This window comes from Phaethon aethereus (genome assembly GCF_964289735.1).
Source record: "Phaethon aethereus genome assembly, chromosome: 2".
NCBI classification, from domain to species: domain Eukaryota; kingdom Metazoa; phylum Chordata; class Aves; order Phaethontiformes; family Phaethontidae; genus Phaethon; species Phaethon aethereus.
The window spans coordinates 148,764,584-148,782,496 of NC_138582.1; the positions used below are offsets into that span (position 1 = coordinate 148,764,584).

At 42.6% G+C, this 17,913-nt stretch overlaps 1 protein-coding gene across 1 annotated transcript; it reads left to right on the forward strand.

The window, feature by feature from the left end:
• Window positions 1-9,223: 9,223 nt before the first annotated feature.
• On the forward strand, window positions 9,224-17,566 carry VIM (vimentin; the record flags this gene model as incomplete). The annotated part of the gene is made up of 9 exons (XM_081996402.1): window positions 9,224-9,765; window positions 9,926-9,986; window positions 14,037-14,132; window positions 14,269-14,430; window positions 14,953-15,078; window positions 15,807-16,027; window positions 16,120-16,163; window positions 16,593-16,678; window positions 17,201-17,566. 9 exons carry the CDS (start codon window positions 9,224-9,226, stop codon window positions 17,240-17,242), a joined length of 1,380 nt encoding a protein of 459 aa, XP_081852528.1. The 3' UTR covers window positions 17,243-17,566.
• Window positions 17,567-17,913: the final 347 nt, after the last annotated feature.

The following is a 17,913-nucleotide window of genomic DNA, read 5'->3' on the forward strand; positions in this document are numbered from 1 at the left end:
TGTTGTACTTACACATTCCACTGCTTGACCAAAAAAAAAAAAAGGATAAAAAAGGCTAGTAACAAAAAAATATATATATATGTAAAAAAACCTTTGCCAGACTCACCAAAACAGACACAGAGCTCTATAAGACCCGGTGCAGTCAGCCAAAAGATTGTTGCTGCAACAAATGTGTTTTGAATCAGACCCTTGAAGGGTCACAGGAAATGGGTGACAGCAGGCACGGAGCCAGGCGTTGTTAAAGGGGGATCAGCTCAAGCCGCTTCGGCAGGATGAGGTAATGGCGTGGGAGATCCCAGCTCGCTTGCAGGGGCAGGAGGAAACGGCATGGTGCCTGCTGCTCTCTCAGGAGGAGGGGGGATGAGGGAAAGGAGAAAAAAAGAGTGCAGACGGTGAGCCTGGATGTGCCTCCTAAGGCAGGAGTTTTCACCTCCAGCATCCCCGTATGATGTGCATAGTATATAGGATGCAGAGTGACAAACTGAGAAAGACTTGTAGCTGTATGCTGGCATTGGTCATGCCGTTTGCTCACAAGGTCATCTAGTATCACCAAAAGCTTTTGTATACCACAGACTTGTCTTTTTAGGAGTTCAGCCCCTGCTCAAACTTTGTTTTTTCATTCAGTCCCATGTGATGAGTTTAATCTTTGACTAAGACTGTAGTTAGCACAGGAAACGAGATCTCTTGTGCTCGTCACTATGGTGGCAGGGTTTCAGTCGTAGGGTGTTTCCTCCAGAGGGAAAGAAAATCTTTAATGCAGCCGCAGCAGAGCTGTAACTGTGGACTTGCTGAGCTATCTTGAAATTGCACACAGTAAGTTGCACACACACAGTTGCACACAATAAGTACTGTAAAATCTGCCCAAGAAGCTAAGCACTTGGTGCCTAGGCAGCACAGAGGTGTCTTCCACCCTGGCTATATTGCTGGCATTTGCAAATGAGTTACTTTAAAGCTAATTTAAAGCTATTTGGTATCATTTATGAACTGCAATTACAGAAGTGATTACACTGTAAATACTCTCTTTCTTACTTTGGATGTGTGTACAAACATCCATGTGTATACACACAAGCATACCAATATACTAAAGCTTAGGACCTGGGACGGAGCTCTTTTGTACCAGAAAGTCTTGGAAAACTCTTGGAAAACAGTCTATAGAAAAGTATAGGTTTGAAGAAGTTGTGAGATTTTGTAAGGATGCACTGAAATGAAGCCTAAATTGAAAAGTTATTTCTGCCAAAGATCCCAGCTAAAATATAAAAGTATCATTTTGGGCTGCTAGGTCTTTTGGAGTCCCTTCCCCCAGTTAAGTATTGCCTCAACTAAGAATAAAAAGCTTTGGGTTTTCATAAAGTTGAAACAAACATTTTTTTAGAAAAAGGGCTATGAATTTAAAATGTTATTTTTGCTGAGACCATCTGGAGAAAGAAGCCCCAATAAGACTAACCTAAATGGGTCAAGAAAGTCTAAAATAGTTGTTTCTGAATAAGAGAAAGCTTCTTGCACAAGACATATGCCAGTATGGACCGGCAGTATCAATATTCAGCTGTAGGGAGTTGGGCTGATTTAAGACTCCTGCAAACACATTTCACATAGTTCATGAGAGAAAAACAATGAGAAATTGTTAGAATTGTCTGTCGGGAATCCTGCATGTCAGGTGAAGTCCCTGAGGATGACTTTGTTGCAGTAACAGTGCCAAGTCAGATGTAGCACTCATTTGCTATGGTATAGGACACTGTTATCCAAAAACTAACAGAATTAAGCCATTGTCATTACCAGTCCAGGCATCATGTATATTGTAGTACAATAGAATTATGTCCTTCATCTGCAGATTATATATCTCAAGATTCCTCTTGATAGCACGGACATTGATTATTTTCAGAAGACAACTGCAAGACAGTGTCATTATTACCATATTCAAGGTAAACCATTCCTCAGTCTTTGAAAGGTCATGACATCTGACCTGCATGTTGTCTCATCCTGGTGTGCTTCAGACTTACATGGTAGTCTTGGTAACTTCCGTGTCATGGGGTTTATGAGAAATGCCCGATCCATGGCAAATAAACATCCACAAACATTGGCAAAAGTCTAAGAGTCAGCAAAACTAAAGCATCTACAAAGCTTCTAAATAGTTGCTAGGTCCTTCCTCCTGTCATCCTACACAAGCTCTCTGCCACTCAATGACTGTATGCAAGACCAAATTCAAAAGGAAAATTTCAGGTAGATAGTAAATTGATCTTTGTGATGGGAAGCAGGACACCTTTCCACCTGGCAAAATATGGACTCCTGCACTCTTCCAGATATTTGCTCTCTTCCTTCTCCAGCCATATGTACCATCTGCTCTACACATATTTAATAAATTTTCCACTCCATTCCCTGTAGCCCACAATATTTTATGCATACTATCAGCTTAAATCTGGATCATCTTCCCTCCTCAATCATATTTAATAAATTTTCCACTCCATTCCCTGTAGCCCACAATATTTTATGCATACTATCAACTTAAATCTGGATCATCTTCCCTCCTCAATCCCAACTGGACAGAGTATATTTATGCTTGAAAATTAGGCATAGAGCTGGCATGTAAAAACACCTCGTCTTCAGTCTTCTCAGCTTTGGGGTGTGTGCACCACCTCCTCTTCCCTTCGTAAGGAGCCAACTAATCCCAGAACGGCTAACACAATGTACGCTTAGTTTATGAGTCTCATTGGAACCAAGGATTTGGCACAGGAACTTGGACTAAGGAATCCACTAAAAACTTGGCCCTCAAGGAGCTGTTCTGCTTGTCCTGGGCATTTCAAAGGAAGAATGGAACAATTGCTGCATGCAATTAATGATTCCATTGCTGTGTCCTGCCTCTTCCTCAGAAAGAACATCATCATTTCCTGGTATATCATGGCAAGAAAACATTATGCTATTTATGCTTTGTGTAAGTGATGGAACTGGGGGAGAGAGAAGAATGAAATCACTCCTCAGATTTAATTGTTTTTTGGCTAGAGAGTTCTTTAAACAGTTTTCTTTGAAAAAGCTTGGCCAAAAAGAAGTAGTAAATGTCTAACTGACAAGGCTCATTAAAGGCATACTAGAATCACTTCTTTTAGCTTTTTCTAAAAGAAAGAATGGATGGATTAATGACTCATCTTTGAAAAGGTTTGCAATCTCAAAATTTAAAACAGCTATCCCAGACAGATTAATATTTATGGCTTCCCATTGTAATGTGATGAATAGGTGTTCATCCACACTGTTGACTTCTACCTGTGCCAACAGCTTATCCCTGCTAGGTTGCAGGGATAGCAACCTAGCACTGTTCTTGATAGCAAGGTCAAGATAGCACATTATACAAGCCCCACACATTATACAACATTTTACAAATATCCTACTGAAAGCTTAAACTGACTCTAAATTAAAATCCTTTATCTGATATTTAAGTTAAAAGTTCTTCATGAATCTTTATGAAGTGATTATCATGATCCATGAATAGCTCCTTGGAAAGGGATATATATATTGTCATCAAAATGCACTTTAAAATTGTTTGCATTGATACTGAAAGAAAATAAGGTATTCCAGAAAAATCATCTTCATGCAAATATTTGCAATTTCCATTTGTGAGACCCACTCAGCATAAAATGCACAGTTAAAAGTAGGTCTACATGAACAAGTTCCACCATTAAGTATGAGAGTGAGAAGTCAACAGTGCTGAAAGAATTTCTCCCCATTCCTTTTTTTTAATTTAGGAATAATCCCTTTCAGCTAAAAAACACTTTATGTCCTACATCTTGTCTTGCCTGTATTTTCCCTATCTCACTACTCTGTAGCTTAACCAGAGTGCAGCATTCATCATCACATTCCTTATTTTTCCACCCAGTGTGATTCCAGTATTTACATCTTTCTGCTGCTGAATTTGGTACCTCTCCCTCCCTCTCAAAATTTGACGATGTGGCCGCTGATTATACCATGTTCATTTACTCTGATGTCTTCCTCAGTCTACCACTTTTGTCACCCTGTTTGTTGCCATCATTTCTCCATCGTGTGCTACGTTTTCTTCTGTACATGCATCTACATGGCCACCCAAATACTCATCTTCTTATTCCTACCCCAATAAACCTCTTCTAGAAAACCCAGTTTCTCTAAGGAGGCAGGATTTTTTAAGCCTAAAAAAGTTAATTGGATCAAATTAACAGTATCACCACTCATTTACATTTTAAATCCTCATGCACCTCTCCTGGTCTTCTGCCCTCCAAGTGAGAGTTTTGCTTGATTTGTCTTTGGCAAAATACAAACTTTATGAAACAAGGAGAGCAGATAGCTAAAATTTCAAATTATCTATTTTTAGGCACCCAAATCAAGACTGAGGGACTTGGTGTATTCTGGAAATCTGTTCTGCTTAAAGAGTTTCAGGTTAAGCATCGAGCCTCAAACCATGCCAAACCTCTTGTCAGTTTGGAAAACCTTGCCCTTTATGCCCCAGTCATTGCTAAATGTATTGCTGACTCAGCAATCAATGCTATTGCTATTAAGTGAAGTGAGACAGATGGATTATACAGGTTGTCATCTTTTTTTTGTTTGTTTAAGGGATGGATTAAATAAATTGCTATACCTATGACAGAGCTGAAACATTTCTCTTTCTCATCTCTGTGTTGCTAGAACTGTGCATGGTGTTCGGAGACAACCATGAGACTCAGGGCAGAAGGGTGGACTGGCTTTGAAAATGAGTACATGATTTGGTATAGAAAAGCCCTGTTTCGATACAGAAAACATCCTATTCTGGCAACTAGAAACTGTAGTAGAGGGGAACCTTGTGCACGAAAATAATTTTTGGAAATGTAAGTCATGCAATTGGGTGGCATAAGTCACGTTCAAAACACTTCCCTAGTGATGAAAACCCTGCCAGTTTCATATAGTTCATTTTACAATAAAATACAGTGTTGCAGAGAGACCTGGTTAGTTCTGAGTATAGAACCTAGTAATTTCCTTGAAAAAAAAAACCAGCAGCTAGTCACACCAGTTTGATATACTTTGCAACAATGGCAACCACCATAGGCAACATCATTTTAAAAATAAATTTCGTAAAAGAATTGGCCAATTTCTTTCTTAAGTCCGTAATTAGTCAAGGAAGTTACTCACAAGGGAAGACTTCAATGCCTGCATATTTAGGTGCTCTGCAGCCCAGTGATGTTGAAAAACCCAAGCCAGCTTCTCCCAGGCAGCGTGCAGGGAGACATATTCTCTGGGTTTAGAAAAATCAGCTCTTCCCTGGATGCACCAGCCTTTCCTGGGGGCTCCTCCTTACACTTATCTCCCAGCTAATGGGAGAGACCAGCCCCAGAAGAAGATTTACAGCCATAATCCGTTTTTTTAATTGAAAGAGGAACCTTTATGTTTTCAAAACCATAGCAGTCTGTCTTTTCAGACCATGGCTGAAGGAGGAAGTGCTCTTTTGGACTAAACTTGCAGCAGTCGCTCAAGCAGTAGGCCACAGCACTTGCTGTGGCTGAGCATTACGGAGAGTCCCTATTCAGTTTGCTGTAGAACATTAAGAGTCTTTCACATCCTCCTGTTAAAGCGGGTCCCTTTTGCCTGGAGTTTGTTCAGTATTCATTGGAGCAGGGGAAGTGTGAAGGAATGCCTCTACGGCCCCATGCATGCCAGGGCTTAAGGCTGCTGTATGGTACTGACAACAAAAGTGATTGCATTTGCATAGCGGGATGTTTTTCCTGGATATTTAATATTTATGTGTTATTTTATACCTCCTGGAAGCAGAAATTTTACTAAATGTGCATAGATCTGATTAATGAAAGCATTCACTTCTGTTTAGTGAAGGTCTATAATAACAGGGAAGCACATTCGATATTTGGACTAAATTTCTCTAGTTTCTTGCTGTTTAAATGAAATGGCAAATCAAAAAACTGTGAATGCCAGTCTTTTCAGTGATGTTTTCAGACCAACAGATATTTGTGCAAGAAAATCAGAGAAATTCTGACTGTTAGGAGGACTTTTTCATTGCTAGTGCAACAGATTTTCAGTATAAAGCTGTTCAAGGCATCTGTACACTCTCCCTACGCACACCCGTTTTCCCTGTTAATGAAAGTTACACAACAATCCAATATTTTTTGCTACACTTCTAGGGCTTGATTTTGTATTTCATTCTTGGCAGTGAACCAATACATCAATTCTCTGGCAAAAAGCAAAAAAATGCCAAAATAAATTTTACAGTGTAAACCTAAAGGCTCATGATAAAAATACCGAATTTCTTTTTTAAGAGTGCCACTGATTTACCTCTCATCTACCTCTGCAGAGGTTAGTAACAAGGCAGCTGGAATTGCAAATGAAGGCATCGCAATAAACAGCACAGATGACAACTAATAGACCAGTTTATGAATAATCCCCACCGCGGTGTTTAGTGATGCTATTAGCTGTCTGTCCTTCATGTGACAAGTGGTCAAGATCCCGACCAGCCATGGTCTCCCAGAGTCCCATAGCACTTTCCTTAAAATTAGGCCGATTACTGTGGTTTCATTTCAATTCAAAGCAGCACGCTCTCCATGATTTTTATGGCTATACTGAGATAGAGTCTTTCCTGACAAGTACTGTGAAGATCTTTTTGCATTTCAAGGGACCTGTTCTTCTTCCTCTTTGGGGTTTCAGATGCAAATGTGCGTTAAATATATTACAGCCTTGTAAGAAACTTAGAGCTTTCTCCATTTATGCATGTAAGTCCCAACCAGCAAAGGCACTTAAAGGTTTATTGTCCCAACAACTGACAATATCCATACATTTCTAGGAGTATTTCATAGTGAGAAACAGCAACAAGGCAGGTGGCCAAGAGTACATATGGCAGTGGTGACATAAACATATGAAAATTACACTGGTGGTGGAGGGGGTCATATTTGTTGACTAAAGAAAATACCTCATTGGATTTTAGGGGCAAAGCAGTTTCTGAATGAAGGGTGACTGTTGCATGTATATGCCACTAAAGGTCTTGTGGAGTATAAATAGATTGTGCTCTGTTAGGAAAAACAGATTGGGCACAGCGCACCTTAAAAAACCCAACAATCTGCTAAAACTATCAGTAGTTCTGAGTAAAGCGTCTTTAATCTGCAAGGCTGTTGTTTTATGTGCCTGTTTATTTTTTTTGCCTGCTCGTAGGAGCATGTACTTTTGTGCCAGGGCTCACAAAGGCTTACAGCTCAAACTTGATGGCTTAAATAAAGAGCTGTCAGAGGGCTGGACAGCACAACAGCGTCCAGGCTGGGCTGCGGGTACCCATAGCCTCGGGAATGCTGTGTGACCTCTGCCTCATAGTCAGTGGGTGAATGAAACAAGCTGTAGCCCCGGAGTGACGCTGCGAGCGCTTCAGTAGCTCAACCTTGTCAGCCTCATTTGCTTGACTAAGCTCCAGTGAATAAAGGAAATTAAAACCGCAAGGACCTACATTTAGATAGAAACTGCATTCCTTCACTTCTGGTTGCCATCAGAATGAAAATAAAGCACAGTTTCCTTTATGAGAAAAAAAAAAACAAACCCTTAATAAAATATATGGGCTCCAGTTCTTCCTCAGAAGGTATAATACCTGAAGTACAATAGCTGACTTTCCTGTGAATTGAGGTGTGAAGATTACCTTCCTCTCTGCCTGCCGTTTGTGTTGAGGTTTGTCAGAATTTCCAGTGAAGACATTTGCTTCTGCAGGACGGCAAGTTAAAAAGAATTACAAATCAATGGTAGTTTTGCATCCCAGAAGTGCTGAAATAATACATTACAGATAATACCACTACATTGTAGTGGTCACTTCCCACAGCAAAGAGGAGAAAGATGTCCCTTACCTGACATGCCAGTGCAGGATTACAGAATATGCTTCGTGCTTTGGCCACTGAAGTTTTAAATTGTCTAAATGATACATCTCCCTTAAATGACTTCAGCATTCATATCGAAAACAATCTGTTGCTACTCAGTCTATGTTTTTCTCTGTCAAATTTTATGCCATCGCTATTGCCCTGTACTACCTACTGACATCATTCATCTCTACTGCTGGTAGCCCCATTTTGATAGTAAAATTGGTCTTGAAACACTGGGATTTTTCTCTGGCCCTTGAAGCTACATACAAAGGATATTTGTGGATCATATCTAATGAATAATTATAATTTTACCAGGTACTTTCCTAAGACTCTGATCTTGTGCCTACTGAAATTAATAGCAGAAGTTTGTTAGGCACAACAGTGCAGAAACAAACCTTCATTAAAATCAAGCCTGCCACTCTCCTGGTTATTTGAAGGATTGTGCCCAGGACCAAGATCCTGATTGCAGCTATTTCAATAACGTACCGTCCACACTAAGAAAATAGTTACTGCTGGAAATGTTGTTAGAATAATGTCAGGATTAAGCCTTACCTGTGTAAATGCTCACCCAGCTACAGGGAAAACACATTTAGCCTGTAAATGTTATGTCTTCAGCACAGAGGTAGGAGCTGAGATTGCCCTCATCAGAGGCAGCTAAAGAAGACACAGATTATTTTGCTGCCTCTTTATTTTGGACGTTTGGTAGCCCTCTGTGAACGGTTAGCATCACGCTTCCCTGATGTTGCTCTGTTTCAGAGAGCTAAGAAAGAAAAGAAACAGGTTCTCAAAAAGGTGTGTAGGTACATTTACACACACACGCACATCATGCCTACGGAGGTTTTTTTAATGTTTGCATCCTGGGTTATTTGGAGTGGTTTTGCCTGTCCTGTGGCGTTAACAGTAAACCTGCCAGCCCTCCCTGGCGATCTCCGCGCTAACCCTCGGAGGGATGCCGAGAGGCAAGGGGGAGCTCAGCGCCCGCTCGCTCGCTGCTGTCCTCCCCGCCGGGGTTCCCCCCGCGCCGCGCCGCGCCCCGCCTCAGTGGCTGCCTTGCCCTGCCCTGCCCCCGGGCCGGGCCGAACGGGAAGGGCGGGGGGGGCTGCCCCACCGCCCCACCGCCCCGCTCGCCTTTGTGTCCGCCGCGGCGGCCGGCAGCCCCTCCTGGGGCGAGGCGCGGTGGTGGGCGGGGCGGCGATCAGCGGCGGGCGGCGGGCGGGGCGGCGATTGGCGACGGGCAGCGATTGGGGCGGGGCGGGCGGCGGCGGGGCGGGCCCGGCGGCGGGCGGTGGCGCCCCATAAGAAGGGCCCCGGGCCGGGGCCGCCGCCCTTCTTCGCCCGCCGCGCTCCCCAGCAGTCCCGCTCCGCTCGCGGATTACAAAGCCCGCGCCGCCGCCATGAGCATCAGCACCAAGAACTCCTCGTACCGCCGCATGTTCGGCGGCGGCAGCCGCCCCAGCACCGGCACCCGCTACATCACCTCCAGCAGCCGCTACTCGCTGGGCAGCGCCCTGCGGCCCAGCACCGCCCGGTACGTGTCCGCCTCGCCCGGCGGCGTGTACGCCACCAAGACGACGTCGGTGCGGCTGCGGAGCAGCATGCCGCCCATGCGGCTCCACGACTCGGTGGACTTCTCCCTGGCCGATGCCATCAACACGGAGTTCAAGGCGAACCGCACCAACGAGAAGGTGGAGCTGCAGGAGCTCAACGACCGCTTCGCCAACTACATCGACAAGGTGCGCTTCCTGGAGCAGCAGAACAAGATTCTGCTGGCCGAGCTGGAGCAGCTCAAGGGCAAGGGCACGTCCCGCCTGGGCGACCTCTACGAGGAGGAGATGCGGGAGCTGCGCCGGCAGGTGGACCAGCTCACCAACGACAAGGCACGAGTGGAAGTGGAGCGGGACAACCTCGCCGACGACATCATGCGGCTGAGGGAGAAGTGAGTGTGCGAGGGGAGGGGAGGGCGGGCCCGGGCCGCGGGCGCGGAGGCAGCCCCCGAGCACCGCGGGCTGGAGTGGGGGCGGCGGGAGGGGAAGGCTTGCGGGGCCGGTTTGGGGGGACCTCCGGCTCCCTCGTCAAGGCTGTCTCGCCCCTTCCAGGTTGCAAGAGGAGATGCTGCAGCGGGAGGAGGCCGAGAACACCCTGCAGTCCTTCAGACAGGTTTGCGGGGTCCGGAGGGAGGGAGCTGGAGGGGAGGAGAGCCTGGGGCGGGAGGACGTGGCTGCAGGCGTTTGCTTTCCTCGCACAAAGGAATTCCATCAGTTCTCACGCCAGCCCCCTTGTTTTCTTTAGGGGGATGCTGCGCTCTGAAGGGAGGGGCGGGGGGAACTATTGTCTTGCTTTATCCAAGTCTAGCCTGGTTTACAAAAAGCGCTCCGGCGTGGAATCGCTTTCCGATCCAATAAAAGTGAAAGGGGGCCATCTGCTCGCTTGGCTGAAGGGTATTAATGGTTTCTATGGGATTCACCGTGGAATGCAGATACAGGCATTGTGGCAAGCGTGGTGGCAGCAGATTGAAATAATAGATCCCTTTGTGTTGGAGAGGAGGGTGCGGTGGGCTGCATTCTTACTAAATGTGTAATGTTGAGGGCATATTTCTAGCAAAAAGTGCCTGTCACGTATATCGTCCAGTTTTTATACAAAACAGAGCTCCTTTTCAGTGAATCACTTTGGTCAGTGCATTACTGGACAACAGTCGCAAATCTAAAATGTTTCATATGGGTGTTGGCTGCTGAGCAGACCATTTGTTCCTAGGGGTGAGGTCGCAGCAGTCAAGTCTGCCTCCTTTGGATCTCTGTTAAGAACATCGAATTTAATCCTCTGTAAATGAAGATGTTAACATTAGGAAACAAGTTGTGTTAGAGTTCAGTCTCTGTAGGATGCTAAGGATGTTATCCAGATAACCTAAAACCTACATGACAGCCAGGACCAACTGTGCAAACAGTGTTCAAAAAGCGTTAAGATCAGTTTTTTATTTGTGCAAAACCAGCTTTCAACTTGGATTAAGCCTTGTTTGGACTAAGAGATAGGTAGGAATGTGCCTTCTCAAAACAAGGTCTCTTCCCTAAAACTGCTGGTGTGAAACGGCATTGCTAGCATTCCTCCTGGCTGGAAGTGACTGCCTTTATCTCCAGACAGCTGGGCACAGGCTGACTTTGTCCCAAAGCTCTTCATAGACATTAGTAGATGTCACCGTTAAGGAAATCATAATTTGATAGTCAGCATTTCCCTAGGCAAGACTTTTGACTATGGTATATTTATAGTCCCTGAAGGAGAGTAGGTGTCTTCATGAGATAATGTATAGAAACTGAGACACCTACTAGAGTCTGGGAATTCAGAGTCTCTGCTGGCCTTCTGGGTACAGAAGTTTGAAAGAGAACAGGTCGAGATACTGCTTTAACTTCAACTTCTGGTTTTTTTTGAGTGCTAAGCCAATTTAAAGTAGTGTGAAGTTCCATGCAGAAGCATTTAACTTAAGTTTTGGAGAACCTGATCTATTCTGATTCATTGCTGGATTCAGTTGAAGGACCCTTTGACTTAAGGCTGGCTTAAATGATCTTTCATACTTAATTGGTGCACTTCAAGGCATGTCTACCTCTTTCAAATCAAACGTCATGAATGCGCTAGGCTTTTAAGTGAACTTGGCTTTATGCATATCCCACATTCATTATCCAGTTCTCCCCTGCACTGTGGAAAGGAGCCGTTCAGGAGCACAGCCTCGAGCAGGTCTGTGTGTGCAGTACAGTCAGAACTGCATCCATTTAACCTCTTAAGGTGTAGCTTATGTTTCAGGATTGCAAATCATTGTCTGCGGAAACACTACACTAAATCCACTCATGACATAAGTGGTGCATACTAGTGTGTTTGATTTGAATATCAGTAATAGCTAATTTTTCCTTACCGTGAAAGGGTAGGCTTAGCATGCAGGTTTTGAAAACTAAATCTGTTTCAGTATAAGTATTATTCTCCTGAAAGTGAAATTAAATGCATAGTGAAGCTGAAACATCCTGTCGTGTGTTTCGTTGTGAAAAAATGCACAGCTTTTTATTAAACCATTGTATTCTTGCACTGCAAAGTTGTGTGCATGGATTCAGAACACTTTGGCAGGTACTTTACTGTTCTGATGTAGCATCAAATTTACTTTTTACTTGATGGAGCAGTTGTATACTACAGTGTTTTAAAAGAAAGTGAACAAATGTTTGAACGTAAACTTTTTACTTCCAAAAGCTTCCTGCTTTAGAGACTGTTCAACTCATATGTACTGAATTTTAATTTAATTCTCCTCCTGAGCAAAGATGTGATTTGACTCATGCTGAAGGGCGTAGTATGTAGAATAAACCTAAAGGTTCAGTGATTTCTTTCCTTTGGGACAAAACAAGCATCATAATTAGTGAGAAAGTTATTTACTGCAGCTTTGCCAGCTATGCTGGCAGCAAGGAATAGGTCCTGAACCTGTGACAAGACTAACAGGTCTGCTCCTGGCTAACATGAGGTTTGTCTGAAGTAAACATGGATGCTTGACCCTGCAAACTACGTGACTGGCATTAAAGAATCTCCTAGGATAAAATCTATACATAGTCCAGCTGCATGTATGTATGCCTTACGTTCCGTTTGCTCAGGCTACAAGTAGCTCATGTGATTGTTCACACATCTAGGAAATACAGTTACACTGATTCTTCACTCCCTAACTTAATGGTAACATATATAGTAAAATATATAGCATACATAGACACATAAGTGTCTTCAATTTAAGATGCTTTCAATTAATTATAAGCTCCTAAAAAGCCTGTAGCTGTTCAGTTGTCCTGAAAAAATTTATAGTCTTCAGGTTGAACATTTCTGTAAAATTCACTGGAAACTCTTCAGATGTCTGGCTAATTGTGTAAACATGTTGGGTCATAGGCATGCAATTTCCTTCCAGAATGATCGTCATCGTTTTTTGAGGGGAGGAGAGCAAATGAATTAAGTAATCCTTTCTCTGAATTGAAAAACAGAACCAGCATCTGAACAGTGTGTATGTAAAACTGAAATTGATAGGGAAGTTAATGGAATAACACATCAAAGGGGTGTTCTGCTGGATAAAGAAAACAGAAGAATTCTTCTGGAGCAAAAACACTACCCCAGAGTAGGAGTGATCCAAAGAATGGCTTTTTAGGAGTCTAAAGAAAACACTCCTTATTTCAAAGGTGCCATAGTAGTGAGAACTGCTGATTAGGAATGCTTACGCTTTGGGCAATCCAAAATAGCTTTAGAATAAGCTGTGAAAACCTGATACGTTGATACCACGTGAACATAAGCATGCAGCTGTGTATGTAACTAGTATGAAAAGAACAATTGTCCCCTTTGCAAATTAATTGTCTTGCATATTCAAAATGTAAGAAGTTACCAATCAATGTTTAGTCTTAAGTTATGTTTTTGAACTAAGTCAAGCTGCTCCCATGTAACATTCATGGCATATCATCTGTTATGCCTTAAATGAATTTTTGCTGTTGATTAAGACTATCTCTGTCCAGCAAAAGGTGGAGTCTTTGCCAGCTACTGTCAGGGTGTAGGCAATGATGACTAACTCGGTTTGTGTTTATGCTCATACCTTTTTTTTCTCAAGGGAGATCTGTTGAACCGCTTGGAGAAGTAAATGCTTAATGTTCCTATACGTACCTCACTAGCTTTACAAGTATGCTTTCAAGCTGTGGTCTGTGGACCCAAAGGACTCTGTGGTTGATCACCAAGGAGTCCATAAGAAATAAACAAGATATTAAGCCTGGTGATAGGCATGTGGGCACATGGGTTGCACTTTTAAGCCCCATTGGAATAAAAATTGAAGTTTGTGAATTGCAAGACTAACTTTTTTGGTGTAGTCAAGCTAAAAGAGCTTATTGCTGGCTTCTGACCCAAGTACCTGCTTCATCTTCAGGCAGGATTTATGCCCGCCATGATCTTTGTGCTCTTGGTCATGCTCTGCAATACGTTGGCAAAGATAAAGTAATCTACATACGCTGTATAGTTCCCAAAATTACAACAAAGGTGCATAGAGTCATCTCTGAGGTTAGGGTAGGAAGCGGAAAAAAGGTTTTTCACAGCTCTTGATTTCTTACAGTCTTGCTAAAAAGCTCAGATGTAGCATCAGTCTGTATGCTTCTGAACTTGCTGTTCAGAAGACTTCTCTACATTAGCTTTGTAAGATCGTTAATCTTTCTTCTCTCTGGTCAGGATGTTGACAATGCTTCTCTGGCACGTCTTGATCTTGAGCGCAAAGTTGAGTCCCTGCAAGAGGAGATTGTCTTCTTGAAGAAGCTTCATGATGAGGTAAGCTGAAAAATGAGGTTTGTGATTAGATGCTGGCAGTCTAGCAAGCAAGTAAGCTCTTCACTGATCCTGGCCTAGAGTCCCCACCTGTGTATGTTGTCACGTAATAACACTGAGTGTCTGCTCCTCTCTTAAGGAAATCCGAGAACTGCAGGCCCAACTCCAGGAACAGCACATCCAGATTGATATGGATGTATCTAAGCCTGATCTTACTGCTGCCCTGCGTGACGTTCGCCAACAGTATGAAAGCGTTGCTGCTAAGAATCTTCAGGAAGCTGAAGAGTGGTACAAGTCCAAAGTAAGTAACATCTGTTCAGATGCATCAGGCACTCAAACTAACTGTACATAACAGCTCTGCTGTGGCACTCTGTGTTCCCTTTGTCTGTCTACTGGACATGAACAGAGTCATGGCACAAGGTCTTCTTTAAACTTCCTCTCTGGGAAGGGTAGAGCCAAAAACATTATTTTGTGCCGTAAGTACAGCATTCAAGTGATGGGTTCATACTTGGAGTCTTTCCTATGCTTGTGCCTGGAGGGAGATGTTGGATGAAATACTGGAGAAAGGAGGGAATAAATGGGTAAAAAAATTATTAAAAGATGGGAAACATACAGGGTGGGAAAACAAATATGAAAGGTTTAACTATGAATTCCAATTTAACAATTAGAAATAGAAAGGCATTTTAAGAGCAATGCTAATATTTGTTTCAGGTGTTAAGGCTTGCAATGGCTTCAGCTGCCCTCAAATGCTGTGTCCAAAAAAACCTCTGTTATACCATTTCTGTTGAAGTGTTTACACTAACCAAATTGGGAACATCCACAGTTTGCAGATCTCTCCGAAGCTGCTAATAGGAACAACGATGCCCTGCGCCAGGCCAAACAAGAAGCTAACGAATACCGCAGACAGATTCAGTCTCTCACCTGCGAAGTTGATGCCCTTAAGGGAAGCGTAAGTAGCAGACAGTAGTTGTTGGGGCATTCTTTCTTTTGCAGCTTTAAGCACTGCACTGCAGTTTAATTGTGGATATAGATGTGAGTGCAGATCTCCCATGTGGTACAGCAGCACATTAGTACTTTTCTTTGAAGAGGATGCTATGAGCTGAATTTGCCTGCATGCACGACAGTGCACTGGTTAGACTGACATACTGAACTGGTCTTAAATAAGGTATAAGCAATGAGTTCATTCTCTTGCTATAGTATTCACTGTTTATGTAACACTTTCTGGAAGTGCTTATGGCTTGTCTGTCAGATACGGGTGAAGCTATAAAAAAAGCTGGAGGAGCAGTGGAAAGTAGGTGCAAATCTTGCTGTTGCTAGAACGTGACTGCCTTAAAGGCTGGCTTGAAATGGATTTAACAGTGTATAGTACAGCTGCAAATTCCCTCACTGAGGACTGCCTGCATGCAGACTTGTACTGCATGTGGTGGGCTTACTGTAAGGGATTGCTTTCCCACTTGGTAGAGCGAATATGTGGCGCACGTCAGATGAAGTAGCAGAATAACCCACCTTGACTTTGCAAGAGGAAGATAAGGAGATGACATTTGTGACATGCCTGGGCATTTTCAGAAAGAATTCTAGCATAACTCAACTTCCATTTTTAAAAAATTTTAAGGGTCTTGAGGGGTGGGGAGGAATGGCTGCACTGCAGCAGAGTTTGACTTCATTATTCTCTCCCAGAATGAATCCCTGGAGCGCCAAATGCGTGAAATGGAGGAGAATTTTGCTGTTGAAGCTGCTAACTACCAAGACACTATTGGCCGTCTGCAGGATGAGATTCAGAACATGAAGGAAGAAATGGCTCGCCATCTCCGTGAGTACCAGGACCTGCTGAATGTAAAGATGGCTCTTGATATTGAGATTGCCACCTACAGAAAACTGCTGGAGGGTGAAGAGAGCAGGTAAAAATCACATGCAGACACTTTTCTAAACAGGAATTACTAGAAGACATTCTATACCCATGTCTGACTTTATCAATTTTTTTTTTCTTTAGGATTAATATGCCTATTCCAACCTTTGCTTCTCTGAACCTGAGAGGTACGCTATTTCTGCTACTTCAGTTTATACAGCTGTTCTATAATAGACAAAAGGCTCCTGGATAGTTCTTTTTACTCTCATATTTGAACTTGTACAAATGCAGTTGCATGTGAATTTTTTTTTTTCCTTTGGTATATCTAAAATATTTGCAATTACTACTTAACCTTGGATCGGAGGAGCTACTTTGTTCCTGGGCATGGATATTTTTAAGTCACGGTGTGTAGTGAGTGATTGGTTTAGATGCCTGCTGAAGGTACTTTAAGGGGAACAGGGAGAAAATGGAGAAGATTAGCTTATCATTCAGAGCAGGAGACTTCTTCATATACTAAATTGGGATTCTGAAAGTAGACACTAAAATCTGTTACACCTCATTTCTTTGAGGAGGCACTTAATCTAGCCTGTTGGTTAATAACGCATTTTCTTCTGCAGAAACCAACATTGAGTCTCAGCCAATGGTTGACACTCACTCAAAGAGGACACTTCTAATTAAGACCGTCGAAACTAGAGATGGACAGGTTGGTGGTAACTTTGATTTTATTTCTTTCACAGCTGGTTACCTTAAAATATTCTGTTTGTCTAGCGGTCAGTGCAGCCTGTATATGGTAGTAAGTATTGAGTAGAACAGCATCTGTCAAGCTGCATGGCTGAACATACAGATGTAGCAAACAGGCTTCTGTGGAAATGATCACAAAATTCATCTGACAGCAAAACCTTAAGTGGCTGACAGTTACCTGTGTAGTGAGTATTTAAGTTCAGCTGAGTTAGCAAGTTCCTAAAAGATTTCTCACATCAGTTGAGGCAAACATGTAGCTGTAAACCGAGGTACTTGTTTTGGGACAAGATACTGTTTTCAGACTAAGTCAGTAAAGCTTAAATGGCTTCTGCACACTAGTTACCAACTAGAATTTCTCATTTATAAGTGAGACTTGATACCCATTTGTTCATACTTCTGTGGTACTAGATGTTCCAGTTCTAGCTCTAAAAACCCAACAGTCTTACTACTAAAACTTAATGCAAGTGTCTCTGTTTTTCAACAGGTTATTAATGAAACTTCCCAGCATCATGATGACTTGGAGTAAAGCTGAAGTGAAGTTGCGTACTTATTAATGCAGGAGAAATTCTTACCAGCAAGGTTTAAAAAGTCCATGACTTAAAGGAAGAAACAGCTTTCAAGTGCCTTTCTGCAGTTTTTCCATGAGCGCAAGATTATTATGCTAGGAAATAGGTCTTAGATCTTGCAAACTGACTCTCCCTGAAGGATTAGTTTACAATGGAGTCTAGTTTACACATAGCAATATCTTGTGCTGCAATACTGTTTTTAAGTATCTGAATTCAATAAAACTGCTTTTTCCAGCACAGTATGAGCAACCTGTCGCTACTTCAATAAATCTTTGGAAAATGGCTCCTGATGTGTTCTAATTTGTTAACTGCATGACTTTCTGGAAAGCCATAACAACATAATGCTGGAATTACTATATGGTTGACATCTCCAGTACTGTTGTGTGGAACGCTGTTTTTTCAGTATAACTTGATAAACTTACTCATTTACTGCTTAGGTTTTGGAACCAACTAAAATGGACTATAACTGGCAGATGCATAATGTATTATGATATTTCTTATCACTTGAATAAAATATGATACTTCAAGCTAATAAAAAGTAATCTTGCTTCCATATACTAGTTAACCTAGTTACTATGAGCTAAGACTGCTCTAAATACCTTAAACATTTTCTCTATAAAATGTAGTGGTT